This window comes from Raphanus sativus, unplaced genomic scaffold (assembly GCF_000801105.2).
Source record: "Raphanus sativus cultivar WK10039 unplaced genomic scaffold, ASM80110v3 Scaffold0721, whole genome shotgun sequence".
NCBI lineage: Eukaryota > Viridiplantae > Streptophyta > Magnoliopsida > Brassicales > Brassicaceae > Raphanus > Raphanus sativus.
In genome coordinates this window covers 2253-18106 of record NW_026616037.1, presented here as the reverse complement: position 1 = coordinate 18106, position 15854 = coordinate 2253, and the positions used below count along the sequence as shown (strand labels likewise).

At 35.6% G+C, this 15854-nt stretch overlaps 3 protein-coding genes, 1 non-coding gene and 1 pseudogene across 4 annotated transcripts; 4 read left to right on the top strand and 1 right to left on the bottom strand.

The window, feature by feature from the left end:
* Window positions 1-78: 78 nt before the first annotated feature.
* Window positions 79-151, top strand: TRNAE-CUC (transfer RNA glutamic acid (anticodon CUC)). The gene has a single exon. It is a non-coding gene; the product is annotated as a tRNA-Glu (tRNA).
* Window positions 152-1497: 1346 nt separating this feature from the next.
* LOC108822701 (uncharacterized) lies at window positions 1498-3440 on the top strand. Its single transcript, XM_018595846.2, has 3 exons — window positions 1498-1845; window positions 2062-2889; window positions 2980-3440. The coding sequence occupies exons 1-3, from the start codon at window positions 1498-1500 to the stop codon at window positions 3247-3249; spliced, it is 1446 nt and encodes a 481-aa protein (XP_018451348.2). The 3' UTR covers window positions 3250-3440.
* A 1500-nt stretch (window positions 3441-4940) lies between these two features.
* Window positions 4941-8133, top strand: LOC108822683 (BTB/POZ domain-containing protein At1g30440-like). Its single transcript, XM_056997614.1, has 4 exons — window positions 4941-5510; window positions 5616-5685; window positions 5839-7122; window positions 7319-8133. The coding sequence occupies exons 1-4, from the start codon at window positions 5452-5454 to the stop codon at window positions 7934-7936; spliced, it is 2031 nt and encodes a 676-aa protein (XP_056853594.1). The 5' UTR covers window positions 4941-5451; the 3' UTR covers window positions 7937-8133.
* Window positions 8134-8734: 601 nt separating this feature from the next.
* On the bottom strand, window positions 8735-10517 carry LOC130502874 (uncharacterized). The gene is made up of 6 exons (XM_056997611.1): window positions 10313-10517; window positions 9568-10075; window positions 9418-9488; window positions 9232-9349; window positions 9038-9136; window positions 8735-8958 (listed from the first exon to the last, which is right to left on the bottom strand). Exons 2-6 carry the CDS (start codon window positions 10036-10038, stop codon window positions 8941-8943), a joined length of 777 nt encoding a protein of 258 aa, XP_056853591.1. The 5' UTR covers window positions 10039-10075; window positions 10313-10517; the 3' UTR covers window positions 8735-8940.
* A 1315-nt stretch (window positions 10518-11832) lies between these two features.
* On the top strand, window positions 11833-15252 carry LOC130494738 (uncharacterized; annotated as a pseudogene).
* The last annotated feature ends 602 nt before the right edge of the window (window positions 15253-15854 follow it).

Genomic DNA, 15854 nt, shown 5'->3' with positions numbered 1-15854 from the left:
CCGCAAGAATTGCTATCGATTGATACAATTGCCTTCTTTATAGACGTTTAGATTTTCATTCACTTTGACAATCACAAATCCGTTGTAGTCTAGCTGGTCAGGATACTCGGCTCTCACCCGAGAGACCCGGGTTCGAGTCCCGGCAACGGAGATTTTTTTGTTATCACGTGGCAAAGCTTATCACATTTATTGGTTTTTAGTTTTAACTTCATCCTTGGCTCCTCGCTTTAGCCAATATTAAAGTATTTGACGTAAAAAGCGTGACGTTTGCGAAAGCCGAGGCGTGTAGTGAGTTTGTTTCCCATGTGTGGCTTAATGGACTTTCACGCCTTTGTCTAAAAGGGAAGCAAACGTATGCAACATCTATTAATGATTTTGTTCGGACTTTGTAAATCGTTTCTTTTTTCACAACTTTTTTGTGTGTAGAACGCGAGCGTCATTTATCATCATGCAGTTTACTTTTACATTCATAATAAAGTGAATACGTAGTATACCTTTGCAAATACCCAACTACACACGTTCAAATTAAAATACCGATTTCACTCCATGTAAGACATGTTAAACTTATTTTATTATTTAGTTATAAATAAAAGCGACTTGTTATCCTTACATTTAAAGTTTTTTTTTTTTGGTAAAATACATTTAAAGTTATGTCTAAGGTAGAGTAGATGTATACATTTTTCGTTTTGTTGACAAAGATTTGGATTTAAAAAAATTGGGGTTGACTTGTGTGTGTGTGGAGCGAAAAAAAGCAGGAACATGACGCATGTAAAAGCCAACGATCTTTTTGGTGAGGCTAGTATGAGCATAAAGAATGAAAAAAACAATAAAAGAGCACGAAATAAGAACACTAGTTGCATGCATATTTTTCTTTAGCTTTCATCATTTCTTATTTTTCTTTGTACAAAAGTGTATAAGCTTTGGCAAACAAATTTGCACGGAATTTTAAATAAAACTAACTATTCTGAAATTTAGATAAATAAGTATATGCAACTAATGTTCTTATTTCTTAATTGTGAATCGACTTTGTTAAAATAGTTGTGAATTGTTGGTAAGAGAAAATGAATATTTATGTGATGAGTGGAGGAAGACAAAGGCAGACGGACGACAGTAATTAGGGAGGATTTATTATTCTTTTCTGTTTTTTTTCCTAGAAAAAACACTGGAAAACATGATATAATGGATTCAACATGTTATCTCCTACTAAAACATGTTATTTATATTGATTGAAATTTATTAAATGTTATTTTTAGATGAGTTACTTATGTCTTTGTTTTCGTGGTATACAATCAATGATTTGTGAAACGCTTAAACTCCTTGCCTAGTCCAGCAAACTCAATGGTTATAGGATCAACGATTCTAAACATAGAACACTAAACAACCCTATAAAAAAACAAATAATTCCATTTCGATTCAGATCATTCAATTCATACTTTGTTCCTCATAAGATTTAGAAAATTTTGAAAACCCAAAAAAAGAAGAAAAAAAAGTTAGAAAATGGCAAGAGTTCATATATTGTTATGCTTCACCCTTTTATTTGCATATGTAACCTTTTTTGACGTGGCTTCAGCTTTTCTGAAGCTAAAGCCATCTTTGCCTCAGATTGAAGATCCGAAGACGGTAGGTGATGTGGAAGAATACACTGTTCAAGTAGTGATGGTATTTGTGGGGGACCTCGAGAAAGAATGTCCTAAAACAAGCAAATTCAAAATGTTCTTCGACAAACTCAGAGGATTTGCCAAGTATGTTTGCCCACTAAAAATATTTGGCAAAAAAGATGATGCGGACATGAAGACCAAAGAAGCAGGCATCCTCAAATCCATCGCCTCTTTTGCTATTGGAAGGGTAAGTGAAAGAGGTTATTATAATTAGTGCCATTCTGACATTTTTATTTTTTATTTTTCATATATACGTTCAAATAAAAATTTGTTTTTTTATTTCATATAATTTTTTTCATAATATCGACTTACATACAAATTATCGCATAAAATCATATAATGCCTAAAGCGATCAGGCTAATAAACGATTTTTATTTATTTCCACATGCAAATGTAATAATAGATAAAGAGTGAAATTCAAGAGGAGAAACAGGAAGCTATCGAAAACTTTAAGTTTATGAAATCCTTGGCTGGTAGAATTTTGGGTGGCCGCAAGAAAGAAGAGAAAGCAACCACGGCACTAACAGCTGAACAGCTGAAAGAAATCAAAGATGGGATCTTGAAGTGGCAGACTACAATTGTTAAGATCACAAACACTATGGTAGTTAGCACAACAACCAGCGAAAGCTCTGAATCTACCACTGGAGGCTCTGAAGCCTCTACCACTGGAGGCTCTACTGGAAGTCCATCAAACAAACCAGAAGCTGGTTCAAACAAACCAGAAGCTGGTTCAAACCCTGGAGGTGGAACTCCCTCTCAGGATACAAACAATGAATCCGAAGATACCACGAACACTGCTTCTACTGCAACTGAAACGGGAGGCTCTACGGGTCCTAACTCCGGAAGGTCTACTGGAAGTCCATCAAACAAGCCATCAGCTGGTTCAGACTCTGGAGCTGGAACCCCCTCTACGGATACAAACAACCAATCTCAAGCTTCCGCAAACTCTGCTTCAAGTGCAAGTTCTAGCCAGACCACGGAGATCACAGTGACAGAAGTCGAGACTCAGACATCCGAACAAGTTATGACATTCCTAATGAACCTAGAGAAGAAGAGTCCGCAGAAAGAGGAATACAAGCAATTTTTCGAGAAACTAAAAAGTACCATGACAGGAAAGGTTTCTTCTCCAAAGAAAAAAGGAGGCTTATTCGCTATGATCAAAGGTGCTGTTGGAAAAATAGGTGATGCCATGCAATTTATTCGTTCAAGAATTGGAAACAAATCAGCAGAAGTATGTTACAAAATGCATATTTAATTTAGAACGTTAATAAACCACCAAACATCTATAATTTATTTATATTTGTCTTGGTAATATCGACAGGTAAAGAAATCAATGGAAACTTACCAAGCAGAAGTGATAAAGTCTATGCAAGAGCTAGATGCAATCTACGCTAAAATTGTAAGCCAAAATCAAAGCAAGAAAGGAGGAGCTTTGACATGCACACCCGAACAACAAGCAGAGATTAAGACGACAATCACCAAATGGGAACAAGTCACAACCCAATTTGTTGAGGTTGCTATTAAGAGTGAAACTTCTACAACTTCTTCATCTTCATCATCAACTTCTACCGGAACGGCCCAGGCAAACTGAACTCAAAGATGACAAAACTAGTAACCAATAGCTAATAGTTTACATATTTAATTTGATTGTAAATAAAACTAAGATTGGTGTAGCCCAGCAAATAATAACTATGTAAACTCATATGTAGTCTGTAAGCATTCTATATGTTGATCATGTAAAAGTGATGATTTTGAAATGAAGATTTTCTGATTTTTTTCCCTATTTCTAGATGAAATTAGCCACAATATATATATTTACTCTTGTGGTCTTTAACATATTAAGTTCTATATATCCCTTACTTATGAATCATATGTATGGAATTTGAACAGTATTCTCCCTAATGGTTGCCAGTTGCCACGTAACAATTTCATTAGAAATTTTTAGATTCATCATTACCACACATGGTTTATTCTGGAGTCAGTGCATGGCTAGAAGCCAGGACAAAACTTCAAAATTTCAAATGATTATTTTACTTAAAAACCGTCGCCGGAGTACAGTTTAAGGCATGAGATAATCATTAGTTATAATTTATTTAAGTCGTTGGTTCAGTTTTTTGTGGAGAGTTGAGAAATGCAGCAAAACTTAAAACAAACGATACAAGCTGGAGAGAAGTCAAACTTCACGTGGCCATGCTGGTTATAGCCACGTCAAAATTGAGCCAAAACAAATTTTCGTCGGACAACGAAGCTTCAATCAACCACATGCTTAGATAGATAGTACGGACAAAATCACATTCAGTCACTGATTAATAATATTGGAATATTTTGTCAATAATGTCTTTCATGACTTCGCGAAGTTCGTATTGTTTATTGGTTTCAAAATTTAAACATATATTTATGTATTTACATTGTCTTTTTTTTACAAACATATGCCCATTGTTATGTTTAATTAGTTGTTCAAAAGTGGTATATGACATACATCAGAGAATATAATTTTAGCCAGCGAATTCTCAGAATACAGTAATTATTTAGGGCATTTTCAACTCAATTCTATATTTAACTTTAGATGTTATATGGAGTATAAAATATGTTCTTCTTTAACTTAACTTTATTTCTTACTTTTAAATAAATGTTACTATTTTTTTCTCTGTCTAAAAATGAAATAACATTTATCTATATTTCTGTAAATATATATTGAATAGTTTCTGTAGTACGAGGGGGGGGGGGAATTGACCCATTACAAATAATTATTATTTAAAAAATATAAAATCAAATATTCATTGTAAAATAATCATATACTACTACTGAAAATTTGTATGGTCTCTATAAAAATGGTCGTCTCTACGGAGACTGAACACATTATAACCTTACTCGCACGCCAAAGATTAGTGGGCAGGATTGGATTCTTTGAGTAAAGATTAGGACGTAATTAATAAAACTCCACACTTTATGAGATTTTAACTACAAACAAAAATGTTTGCTAATTTCAAGAATCAACACAATGAGTATGTTTGAAGATACAAAGGGCCCCAACTCCCTAGTGCATGTGCTTAACAATAATAAAAAAAAAACTTCTAATATACAGTACTTCGAGATTTTCAAATGTCCATCTTCTCTTACCTTTTATTACACCACGGAGTATTAAAATAGAGTTTCTGTATTCTAAAGCAACCAATAGAAAAAAAAGAAAACAAAAAAAATAATTGTATTTAATTTTACTTTTTCCTTATTACAAGACATCAATCAATTGGCTATATGGTCCCCTTAACATGTATATTCTCGTATAAAGCTTACAAGAACTGGTAACTTTCTCTGCTTAGCTGTTCTTGTCTAGCTGGGTTTTTGGGGGTTCAGCTTCTTTCTTTCTTTTCATTATTTTTGTTGGGGAAAAGGTTTGAATTTGGTGTGTTACAGATAATGATTATTTAAGATCCTGAGTTTCTTTAGTAGTTTTGGCTAAGGGGATCTTTCTATTATTTACAAATTCCGTGGTGATTCTTTTGGGCGTTTGAGGTTTAATTTCTGAAAGATTAATGTGAGCTACTGAGTGTGGAGAAAGAAGGGTAGCTTTTAAGTGTTTGTTAAAATGTCTTGAGTGAAATTGATCTGTTTTTTTTTTTTTTGAGTAATTATCGGTCTTGGTATTAAGAGATGGATCCAAATTAGCTTCTTTCTTTCTGAGAAAATTAGCAGTTTTTTTTTTTTTGGTTTGGTTTGGTTGTTGTACGTTAGTGGTTTTGGAGGCTTTAGCTATTGTAGTTTCTTTTGTTGAGTTGTGTTCTGAGAGAAAGTAATGGCTTGCATGAAGCTGGGATCCAAATCTGATGCTTTCCAGAGACAAGGCCAGGCTTGGTATATATATATTCATTCACTTGCTCTCCTTCTAATTCGACTGGACCTGCAGCATTTGCTTATTCCTTTGTATATGTCTTTTTTTTTTGCTCAATTATAATACAGGTTTTGCACAACTGGACTTCCAAGTGATATTGTCGTTGAAGTTGGAGACATGTCTTTCCATCTCCACAAGGTAAAACTTGAGATTTGTTTTTCTTGAATAAAGACAACACTCTCTTCTTCTTGTTTCCCCTTATCTGTCATTGTATAAATCTTTACTGCTATGTGTCTACATTAGTCTTGTGTGTGGAACGCTTGTAGTTGATTCTGTACACTATGTTTGCAGTTTCCTCTGCTCTCTAGAAGTGGAGTCATGGAAAGAAGCATCGCAGAGGCATCTCAACAAGGCGACGACGACGACAAATGTCTCATCAACATTCCTGATCTTCCCGGAGGAGACAAAACCTTCGAGCTCATCGCCAAGTTCTGCTACGGCGTGAAGCTCGAACTCACCGCCTCCAACGTCGTATACCTCAGATGCGCAGCCGAGCATCTCCAGATGACGGAAGAGCACGGAGAAGGAAACCTAATCTCTCAAACCGAGACTTTCTTCAACCGAGTCGTCCTCAGAAGCTGGAAAGACTCTATCAAAGCGCTTCAAACCTGCAGCGAGGTCGGCTCCCACTACGCCGAGGAGCTGAACATCACCAAGAAATGCATCGAGTCGCTAGCCGCGAGAGCGTCATCGACAACGGACCCGAACTTGTTCGGATGGCCGGTCGTGGAGCCTATGCAGAGTCCAGGTGGCGGCGTGTTATGGAACGGGATAAGCACGGGAGCTAGAGTCAATAATAAACACACTAGCTCAGATTGGTGGTACGAGGACGCGTCTACACTCACCTTCCCTCTCTTCAAGAGACTCATCGTTGTCATGGACTCTCGTAGCGTTAGAGAAGACATCATCGCCGGTTCTTTAACTTACTACACAAGAAAACACTTGCCTGGCTTAAAACGCCGACGCGGTAGTGGTGGTGGTGGTGGAGGACATGAAGTCAGCGGTCGTTTCAGCACAACACCTATGAGCTCGGGGAGCGTGCTCTCCGAAGAAGAGCAGAAACACTTGCTGGAAGAGATCTTAGAGCTTCTTCCCGTGGAAAGAGGTCTAGTCCCCACCAAGTTCTTCGTGGACGTGCTCAGAGTCGCCAAGATTCTGAAAGCTAGTCCGAGCTGCGTAGCGAACTTGGAGAAGAGGATAGGGATGCAGCTGGACCAGGCGGCTTTGGAGGATCTCGTGATGCCTAGCTTTTCTCACACGATGGAGACTCTATACGACGTTGACTCTGTGCAGAGGATCTTGGACCACTTTCTTGGTACTGATCATCATCAGATCATGCCCGTTGGTGGTGGCTCTCCTTGCTCTTCGGTGGATGATGATGGGAACTTGATAGGATCACCACAGACGATCACACCGATGACAAAGGTCGCGAAGCTGATCGATGGGTATCTTGCTGAAGTGGCTCCTGATGTTAATCTCAAGCTTCCAAAGTTTCAGGCTCTAGCTGCTTCTGTTCCTGAGTATGCTAGGCTCTTAGATGATGGTCTCTATCGCGCAATAGACATTTACTTAAAGGTATTACTTAATAAATTGTGATCGCTGTCTGTTGGTCGGGTGGTAGCATGGCGTTCCATGGATCCTATGGGACCTGAGTTCGAATCCGCCTACACTCAGATTATCACAGTGCTGTGATGAAACTAATATTACACATTAGATTATTGCTAATATATTTGGTGTTAAATTGTTTTTTTTTTTTGATGATTTGTTGCAGCATCATCCGTGGTTAGCAGAAGGAGAAAGAGAGAATCTGTGCAGGTTGTTAGATTGCCAGAAGCTCTCTTTAGAAGCTTGCACACACGCGGCGCAGAACGAGAGGTTGCCACTAAGAGTAATCGTACAAGTGCTCTTCTTTGAGCAGCTTCAGCTTAGAACCTCTGTCGCTGGATGCTTCCTGGTTTCAGACAACTTAGATGGGGGGTCAAGGCAGTTAAGAAGCGGCGGGTTTGCAGGAGGAGGAGGATCATCAACAGAAGGAGGAGGATGGGCGACGGCAGTGAGAGAGAATCAAGTGTTGAAAGTTGGGATGGACAGTATGAGGATGAGGGTTTGCGAGCTGGAGAAAGAGTGTTCGAATATGAGACAGGAGATTGAGAAACTGGGTGGTGGTAAGACGACGAGTAAGGTTGGTGGTGGTGGCAAGACGTGGGAGAATGTTTCTAAGAGACTCGGGTTTGGTATAAAGCTGAAGTCGCATCAGATGTGCAGTGCGCAAGAAGGGTCGGTGTCCAAGTCTAATAGTGAGAATGTGAAGATAGAGAAGCTTAAGGATGTGAAAGAACGTCGTGGGCAGCATAAGAAAGCTTCCAGCATTATTAGTTCTGAAAGGTGATGAACAATGGTTAAAGTAATTTTTCCCACGGTTTAGCTTTTTTTTAAGAAAAAAAAGGAGCTTCTATTGTTGTTAACAAGGTGTGCATTGTAGTCAAAGTGGTGCTTGGTCTCACGTGTTGTTTTCGATTGTCTATGTATTGTTTTCTTTTAACGACCAAACTATTTTCTTGTCATTATTAATTTTTAATTGGAACTTATTAAGGAGGTTAACAAAAAAAAACAAATAATGCTGAGAAATCTAGAGTGTGGATGTCAATAATTTTGAGAAATCTAGAAATCTCCTTGGCAATGCAGTTGCTTAAGCTCTGTAAGTGTAGACTCTGGATCCTTTGAAGGAAATTCTCTTGGAGAAAGTAATTCAGTTTCACATGGACTCCGGGTCCTTCTTATAACTACTTTATCTGCATTTCTCCTCCTTATCACTGTAGGTACGTTTTGGGTGCTGTGGAGACTTTTCTAAAAGCATTCCCTGCTGCTGGGATTTTTAGAGGTAAAGGGCTACTTGGATATCCAACAACTCTTAATATATCAGTTTTTTTCGGTCACCACTTTATCATTGCATGGCGTCTGGAAGAACTCAGATATAGAAAGCATGCTGATTAAATAGCGAACTTTTGCTTAACTCTAAAATCCATGCTTTGTAAACTCAAAGTAATCAACAAGTAGCGAACTTTTGCTTATTTTCTACGTTTTGAACTATAACAATCTGTGCTGAAATATATTACATACGGCCCATTTTATATATAAAACTACTAGATAAGGCCTATTATGTTTATCGATGAATGATATACCGAAGTGAGAAACAAACACCAGTGGCACAATTACTTAAGTTGAATCATATTAGGAAAAAACTACACAAAAAAAAAGGAAAAGGATGCTAATTAGAGTTGAGAACAATGCGAATAAGGCTTTTATTAGTTGTTAAAATAGAAATGTCACTTCCTCTGCCATTGCTTCTTCCGCCAGCATTTTGTTAGGTCTAGGCTCATCAAAAACGATAGTTCAAACGCATTCTCCATGCTGTAAAAACAAAATTTAGATAGCATTCACTAACTGGTATTAAAGTACAAGCTGAAAGATAAAAATAATTAGAACTTACCCGCCGCTTTGTGGAGTGTGCGGGTCTTTGTCCCCTCGCATGAGAAACCCTAAGACGGATTTGACAACCGAGCAAAGGTCTACCGTGAAATTCCATTGCCTTTTAATTACAAATAGGTTGTTAAATAAGCAATTGACCTATCAGATAGGTTTCATCATAAGCAAAAAAAAAAAAAAAAAACTAACTATCAGTACCTTTTGTGCCTCTCTGGCAGTTGCAAACTCAACCTCGCCAACGCCGAGGAATCTGCCATACTCTGTTATACCAAGTCTTACGTCAACAACTTGGCCAGCTTCTTTGAAGAACTCCTCACTGTATATGTATAACAAAGGAGGTTATGAAAAAAAAGTAGCACACAGAGAAAGGTGGCTTCTACTTACATATCTGATCTTTTAACTTGGAGTGAGAGATTGTAAGCAGCGAGTGTCTTTGATCCTCCTGTATCAGTAGGCTGAGCATAAAAAAAAAAAAACTTTAAATTCAAAGAATGGTCAATGTTACGACTAAAGGAAGAGCTAATTAACGCTTGCCCGCTGAGCACGGTTCCTCGGCACATGCTGGGTTTTATACACTGGTATAGGTGCAGGCTTTCTCCAAGCTCTTTCACGTTTAATATCATAAAAATTCCTTTTAGCTTTATCCAAAAGTATCATCTGAGCTTGACAAATTAGTTTAAAAGCAGACTCAGCACCGGGGAGCTTGTTTTTATCAGGGTGGAGAAGAAGCGCCAGCCTTCTGTACTGTTTCTTGATGACTATATCATCAGCGTTCATGTCATCAACCTGAAGTATACCGTACCAATTCAGCTGGTTCCCGAAAATCTTCTCTGTTGCAGCGCAGTGCACATCACACACCATTGTCATGTGTGTCATGTTCTCCAAGGTGGGGTCAATTTTGTTAGCCTTCATCGCAAGCTTACGAGCAGCGGTGAAATCAGACTCTTTCATCAAACCTTGTGCTAGCTCTTTGGCTCTAAGAGCCTCTTCTCTGTTGATATTCATAATCAGGTCAACAGGAGTATCCACCTAGGCGTGGATCCTGAGACAAAGCTTCTATTAGTTTAGAAGAATGTGATGCAAATCGTAAACCACCTTTTATACTATTCTGAGCCTTTGATACTTTAAAAACACACATACTTTGGACAAAAACCCTAGCCATATATGTCTACGTTCTCTACAGTTATCCTTTTAGCCAGAGGCGAATCGTGAAACGAACAAAACAGACCAGGATTTTTCTAAATTAAAACCAATCTACAATCCCGTGAGGGTTACTTACCGGAGGTAAGAGGCCCAACGGTGGTCGGTGGAGATGAAGGACGGGCTACTACACGACGGATGTATGATGTGTTGCAGCAAGCGTAAGGGACAGGCAAAGATCTCAAGCTTCGCAAAGATTGTAATCAAAAGGCTATTTGCTGAGTAGTAAGTCTAAAAACTTGTATTATAAAAACCAAGAATTAAGAGAGCACATATATTCGCTTTATACAACCCTAAAGATAAAATACCAAATAAGAAAATTAACTAAAACGTGAAATAGGAAAACTAACCTAAGGATTATCAATAATTAAAAGAAAACGTAAAGCATAAAAAGGAAATCTTATTAATCGACGTAAAATAAGATTTAAAACTAATCGACGTAAACTAACAATTCAAAAAAACTAATCGACGTAAAGAATAAAAAGGAAATCTTATTAATCGACGTAACTTAACAAACAATTCAAAAAAATCTAAACTATTAAAACTAATGACTCATCTTAGATCATGAAATATAAAAAATAAGCTTCTAAGAATAATAAAATATAGTTTACAAAAAAAAAGAATAATAAAATATGATAATTAAGTAAAATAAGCTAAAGTCATGGAGACTATGAGAAATAATTTTTTTAAAAAGTTTGCCACATAAAATTATTTAAACATGAAAAAATAAAATTACCTATTATATTATTAAGAACATGACAAATAAATAATACTCTAAATAATCAAAACTAAAATTATTGAAAACGTAAAATACCTAAAATTGTGAAAAATATAATAACTAAACAATAAGCAATGATAAATAAGTAAAATCATATAAATTATGGAAAAACTAACAAGTAATCAATTCATAAATAATTGTATAGATAGATTCTACGTGTTTTGTGTATTGTGTTTTTTTGGTACTAGATAGATTTTCAATTCACGCTACGCGTGAGTTTATTTTAATAATTTTAAAAATTTTATCCTGATATGTCAAAAAAATAAAATATAAAAATTTCTATATGAAATAATATTCAAAGTATGGTTTCTTATTTGTTTATATAAGTTTTTTACACAATTATATTCTTTATTAATGTTATTAATTTTTATATTATGTTATCCAAATATTTTACATCATAATATCTAAAAAAATAGAAATCTCTGTATATAATTTTATGTATATATGAATGTTTTCAAATTTATTTTATGTAAAAATTAATAAAATTAATAAAATTCATTTTTAATTTTATGGGTAACTATATATTAATAAATATAATATAATTATTTATTAAGGATAACAAAGATTTTAAACACTCTAACTTTTAGTGTGAGCGCAGAAAAACCACTTTGTAAATTGTAGTATATAATTTTGAATTCCTTGCCAATTTTTTTCAAGAATTATTACAATGATTGATACACAATGAATGATTTTAATTGTCTTAAGAAAATTTTCTTCAAAGATAAATGATTCATTCTATCCTATGTGATATGTATTAAAATAGAATCGGTTATAATGTTTCTAAGAGACTCGGGTTTGGTATAAAGCTGAAATCGCATCAGATGTGCAGTGCGCAAGAAGGGTCGGTGTCCAAGTCTAATAGTGAGAATGTGAACATAGAGAAGCTTAAGGATGTGAAGGAACGTCGTGGGAAGCATAAGAAAGCTTCCAGCATTATTAGTTCTGAAAGGTGATGAACAATGGTTAAAATAAATTTTAAGAAAAACAAAAAAAAGAGCTTCTATTGTTGTTAACAAGGTGTGCATTGTAGTCAGAGGTGTGCTCGTTCTCACGTGTTGTTTTCAATTTGTCTATGTATTGTTTTCTTTAACGACCAAACTATTTTCTTGTCATTATTAATTTTTAATTGGAACTTATTAAGGAGTTAACAAAGAAAAACAAATAATGCTGAGAAATCTAGAGTGTGGATGTCAAATATAAATTTGATACTTATAAGATTTAACCAAAAAATACTTCTCCTCTTTCGTATACTTCCTCTGTTTCATAATAAGTGTCACTCTAAGCTCATTTTCTTGTTACAGAAAGAGTGTCACTTTACAATTCCAATGTAAATTATACTAACTTTCAGCTGAAAATTAATTGCAAACTGTATTGATTTTATAAATAATTTTATTTATCTAAAATACTATTGGTCAAAGAGGTATAATTAAATACAATTTACATATATTTCAACAACTTTCTTAATCTGTGTGAAAAATGTTACAACGACACTCTTTAAGAAACGGAAGGAGTATTTGACAATGACTTTTACATGTACATCTCTATCTTAGCCCACATAACTATCTCTGAGTTGTGAGGTGTTTATTACATGATAATATTGTCAGAATGAAAAACATCTTTGAAAGCGTGTTTTTCCTTATTCAAAAATAACAACAATCTAAGTAATTGTTTGAAAGCGTGTTTTTCCTCACTCATAAGAATTTTTGTGAATATTATTTGCTGGGGAACACAAGCCTTTAATTAATGTAAAAGTAATTAGTTTACTTAAGCTGGTTTGTTAAAAAGTGAAGATTGCTTAGATTAGAATTAATTAAATGGCTAATTAAATGGAAAAAGATCTTCAAGACTTGAACTGACCAAGACTATTATGTTATGCAGAATTATGTTAAGGAAACGAAGGACATTTCAGCCGCCAGCTTAACCAATTTTTAAAAAGTCCAAATTGTAATTTAATTAATTTCTTAATTTCATCTGTTTATAACAATGCTGTGTTTGTCATAACTCCTCATTCATCCCTGTTAAGATATTTAAATACATATTTTAGTAAACATCATATTAGAAAATATATTGATAAAGTAATTAGACTAATTCTAGAATGAAGAGGTACTGAACAAAAGTTGTCCGGTCCTCATCCTCAATACTGAACACACGTCTCACGACCCTCCTGTGCAGTGCAATGTTAATATTGGCTGCAATGTTTGGTTCTTTTGACCACCTGAAGAAAAAAAGTTTATTTAACAATAAAATTATTTAGAATAAGCAATGATGCAAGCAATCAAAGATGTTTCTTTGTCAAAAATAAGATTTTGGGTCGTTCAGCATATCTATCCTTCGAAAATATAAAATAAAAATATGATATTAAATCATTTATTGAGGAAGAAATGACTCTCCAAAAAATTCAATGTACACATCTAATAATAGCTTAGTTAAGAAGTCCATAACTATAATAATGTTCACCTGATATTGACCATCGGATAGGGTTTTTCCAATGCTGGACAATAACCATTGATTATTGTTCAGCATGGATCTGTTATCCACTCGCCATATTCCCTCACTGTTGTTTGGTATCAGCGTAGGATTTTCCACATGTTTGTCAGATTAACTTAGAATTTATCAGAATTTTTTCTTTATTTTTTTTTTAAATAACATGGTTGTTTTTTTGACAGATTACCTGGAATCTGTGAGAGTTGAGGAATGTCTCACTTAGCTGCTGTGACCCATCGATCCCTGGAAGATTCCATGATATCATTGATCTTTGAAAAGAGTCAATGATTCGGTTAACAAAACCCGATTGATTCCATACGAAATTAAATCTATTAAGTAACCTATTAAATAGAAGATTCGCCGCACTAACGTCGCATTAAATTTATAATCCGAGAATCGATGCACGAATCTTAGACTAGAATAATTAAACCTATCAAATAAATGCATGAATGTCAAATCAAAATTTATAAACCGACTCGATTCTCGATGCTCGAATCGGAAACTAGAATCCGAGAACTTAGTAGATAGAGAATTCGATACTCATCATATTTATAAACCCGATCTATTCTCGAATCGATGCGCGAATTGGAAATTGAAATCGGAGGTTCATATAGAGAATCGAGTCGGATTTTAGGTGTAAATCTACCATTTAAACCCTATTAAATAGACACAGAGTTACTCTCTATTAAATCCGATCTTTACCTGGAGCTCCAAAAATTGCATCCTGTAGATTAGGTGCTGGTTGATTCAAGGCGATCATTGCATGCGAGTGAGAGATTTCCGATTTCCGATTTTTTTTTGAAATACTGATAGATCTGTAAATGAGAGCGAAGAGCCGAAAACTTTTGTAATTTGAACATGTTGACAATGTGGCTGAGAATGGTTAGGATATAGAGCGAAGAGCAAAACCATCCTCAGCCACATTGTCAAACCCATTCTCCTTACTCTGTGGATATGGTTAGGATGTTCAACTTTACTGACAAGGTTAAAGAGAGGATCGTGCAGTCATCTATAAACGAGCTCTCATCAGCCAAAAACCGCATCTCCTGAAGGAGTTTGTAGCTCTCATCAATGCAAGTTTCCAACCTGTACCGTTTCGCTTGATTCTTACTGTTTTATAAACCTTCTGGTTCTGACAAAAGGTTCTAATTGTAAAAAAAAAATTGCAGGAATCATCTACATGTTGATGTGGTAGAAGAAATATCTGTCGCAGAGAGCAAAAGTACCAAGGCACCAAAAGTTGGACGCGGAGCCAAAGCTTCAAAAGAATCAGTAAAAATGTGGAAAGAAAACGATTTCTCTAGGTAAATAAATATACTATTATTTACTTTTTCTCTTTAACTGAGATTTGGGTTTGGGTTCATTAGTTGGTGGTGTCTGATTTGCCATTTAATAATGGCTGCACAAGACCAAGACCCATGGAGTTTAGCTAAAGATGTTTTGCCACTCCTCTCCTACTCTGCTCCCTTTGCAATATACCATCAGTATTTACAGGTATGTGTCATAAAAAGAAAAGAATACTTTTCAGTATATGTTTTTGGTTAAAGAACATAATCCTATGATGATGATGCAAATTTCCACAGCCTCTCGCGACATGTATGAACAATCTTCAGCAAGGAAAAATGGCCATCAATCTGCAAATAACAGAACCGTGGCTACGGGAATATCAGGTGCTTCCATCAAGAACTCACCCTCACATGCAGATGAGCTCTTTTGGAGGCTATGTTCTTAGCGGCATCAGAATCTCCACCACTTGATTCTGATCTCCCCAACCTCAATTCTTCTCTTATGATTTTCAATAAGACTGAGAGGTTTGGTGTTTGATCTTTTCTTTCAAAAGGTCTTTGTATTTGTTTGTTGTTGAGATATAGAGCTGACTTGACTATAGAAAACTTTCTTGCTTACACACACCTATTGTTTTTTTATTAATCTAAATAATATCATCATCATTCTTCTTCTGATCAATACAATCGTCTCAGTTTCATATAGATTATGAAACATTACAACATACAAAATATAATAATATACCACATTATATATATTTTTAATATAAAAATCTGCTTCATCTACTTCCTACTAAAGAAGCATTTCAATTTCCATTTCTCAATCCTCTCAAGAAGCTTCTTAGAACCAGGAACCTCCATCTCCGCCAACTTCTTCAGATAACCAACGGCTCCATAAGACACCATCAGCTTCCTACACTTCCTGCTCGAACACATCGCCGCCAAACACGAAACCGCATACTTGTTAGCCGAGTTGCTCGGACTAGGCTCAAGCAACATCACAAGACTCGTCACACTCTTCTCGTCTCTCTTCACTTCCTTACAGTTTCTAGGAACCGTCACAAGACTCGCTATAG

What these genes read in the sequence shown, in the direction of transcription:
- LOC108822683 (XM_056997614.1), top strand. Translation starts at nt 5,452, where the DNA reads ATGGCTTGCATGAAGCTGGGATCCAAATCTGATGCTTTCCAGAGACAA. An exon ending in TGTCTTTCCATCTCCACAAG is followed by an intron (nt 5,686 to 5,838) that starts GTAAAACTTGAG and finishes CTATGTTTGCAG; the next exon opens with TTTCCTCTGCTCTCTAGAAG. An exon ending in CAATAGACATTTACTTAAAG is followed by an intron (nt 7,123 to 7,318) that starts GTATTACTTAAT and finishes GATTTGTTGCAG; the next exon opens with CATCATCCGTGGTTAGCAGA.
- LOC130502874 (XM_056997611.1), bottom strand. Translation starts at nt 10,038, where the DNA reads ATGAATATCAACAGAGAAGAGGCTCTTAGAGCCAAAGAGCTAGCACAA. An exon ending in CGAGGAACCGTGCTCAGCGG is followed by an intron (nt 9,489 to 9,567) that starts GCAAGCGTTAAT and finishes TTTTATGCTCAG; the next exon opens with CCTACTGATACAGGAGGATC. An exon ending in CTGCCAGAGAGGCACAAAAG is followed by an intron (nt 9,137 to 9,231) that starts GTACTGATAGTT and finishes TGTAATTAAAAG; the next exon opens with GCAATGGAATTTCACGGTAG.
- LOC108822701 (XM_018595846.2), top strand. Translation starts at nt 1,498, where the DNA reads ATGGCAAGAGTTCATATATTGTTATGCTTCACCCTTTTATTTGCATAT. An exon ending in CCTCTTTTGCTATTGGAAGG is followed by an intron (nt 1,846 to 2,061) that starts GTAAGTGAAAGA and finishes ATGTAATAATAG; the next exon opens with ATAAAGAGTGAAATTCAAGA. An exon ending in TTGGAAACAAATCAGCAGAA is followed by an intron (nt 2,890 to 2,979) that starts GTATGTTACAAA and finishes TAATATCGACAG; the next exon opens with GTAAAGAAATCAATGGAAAC.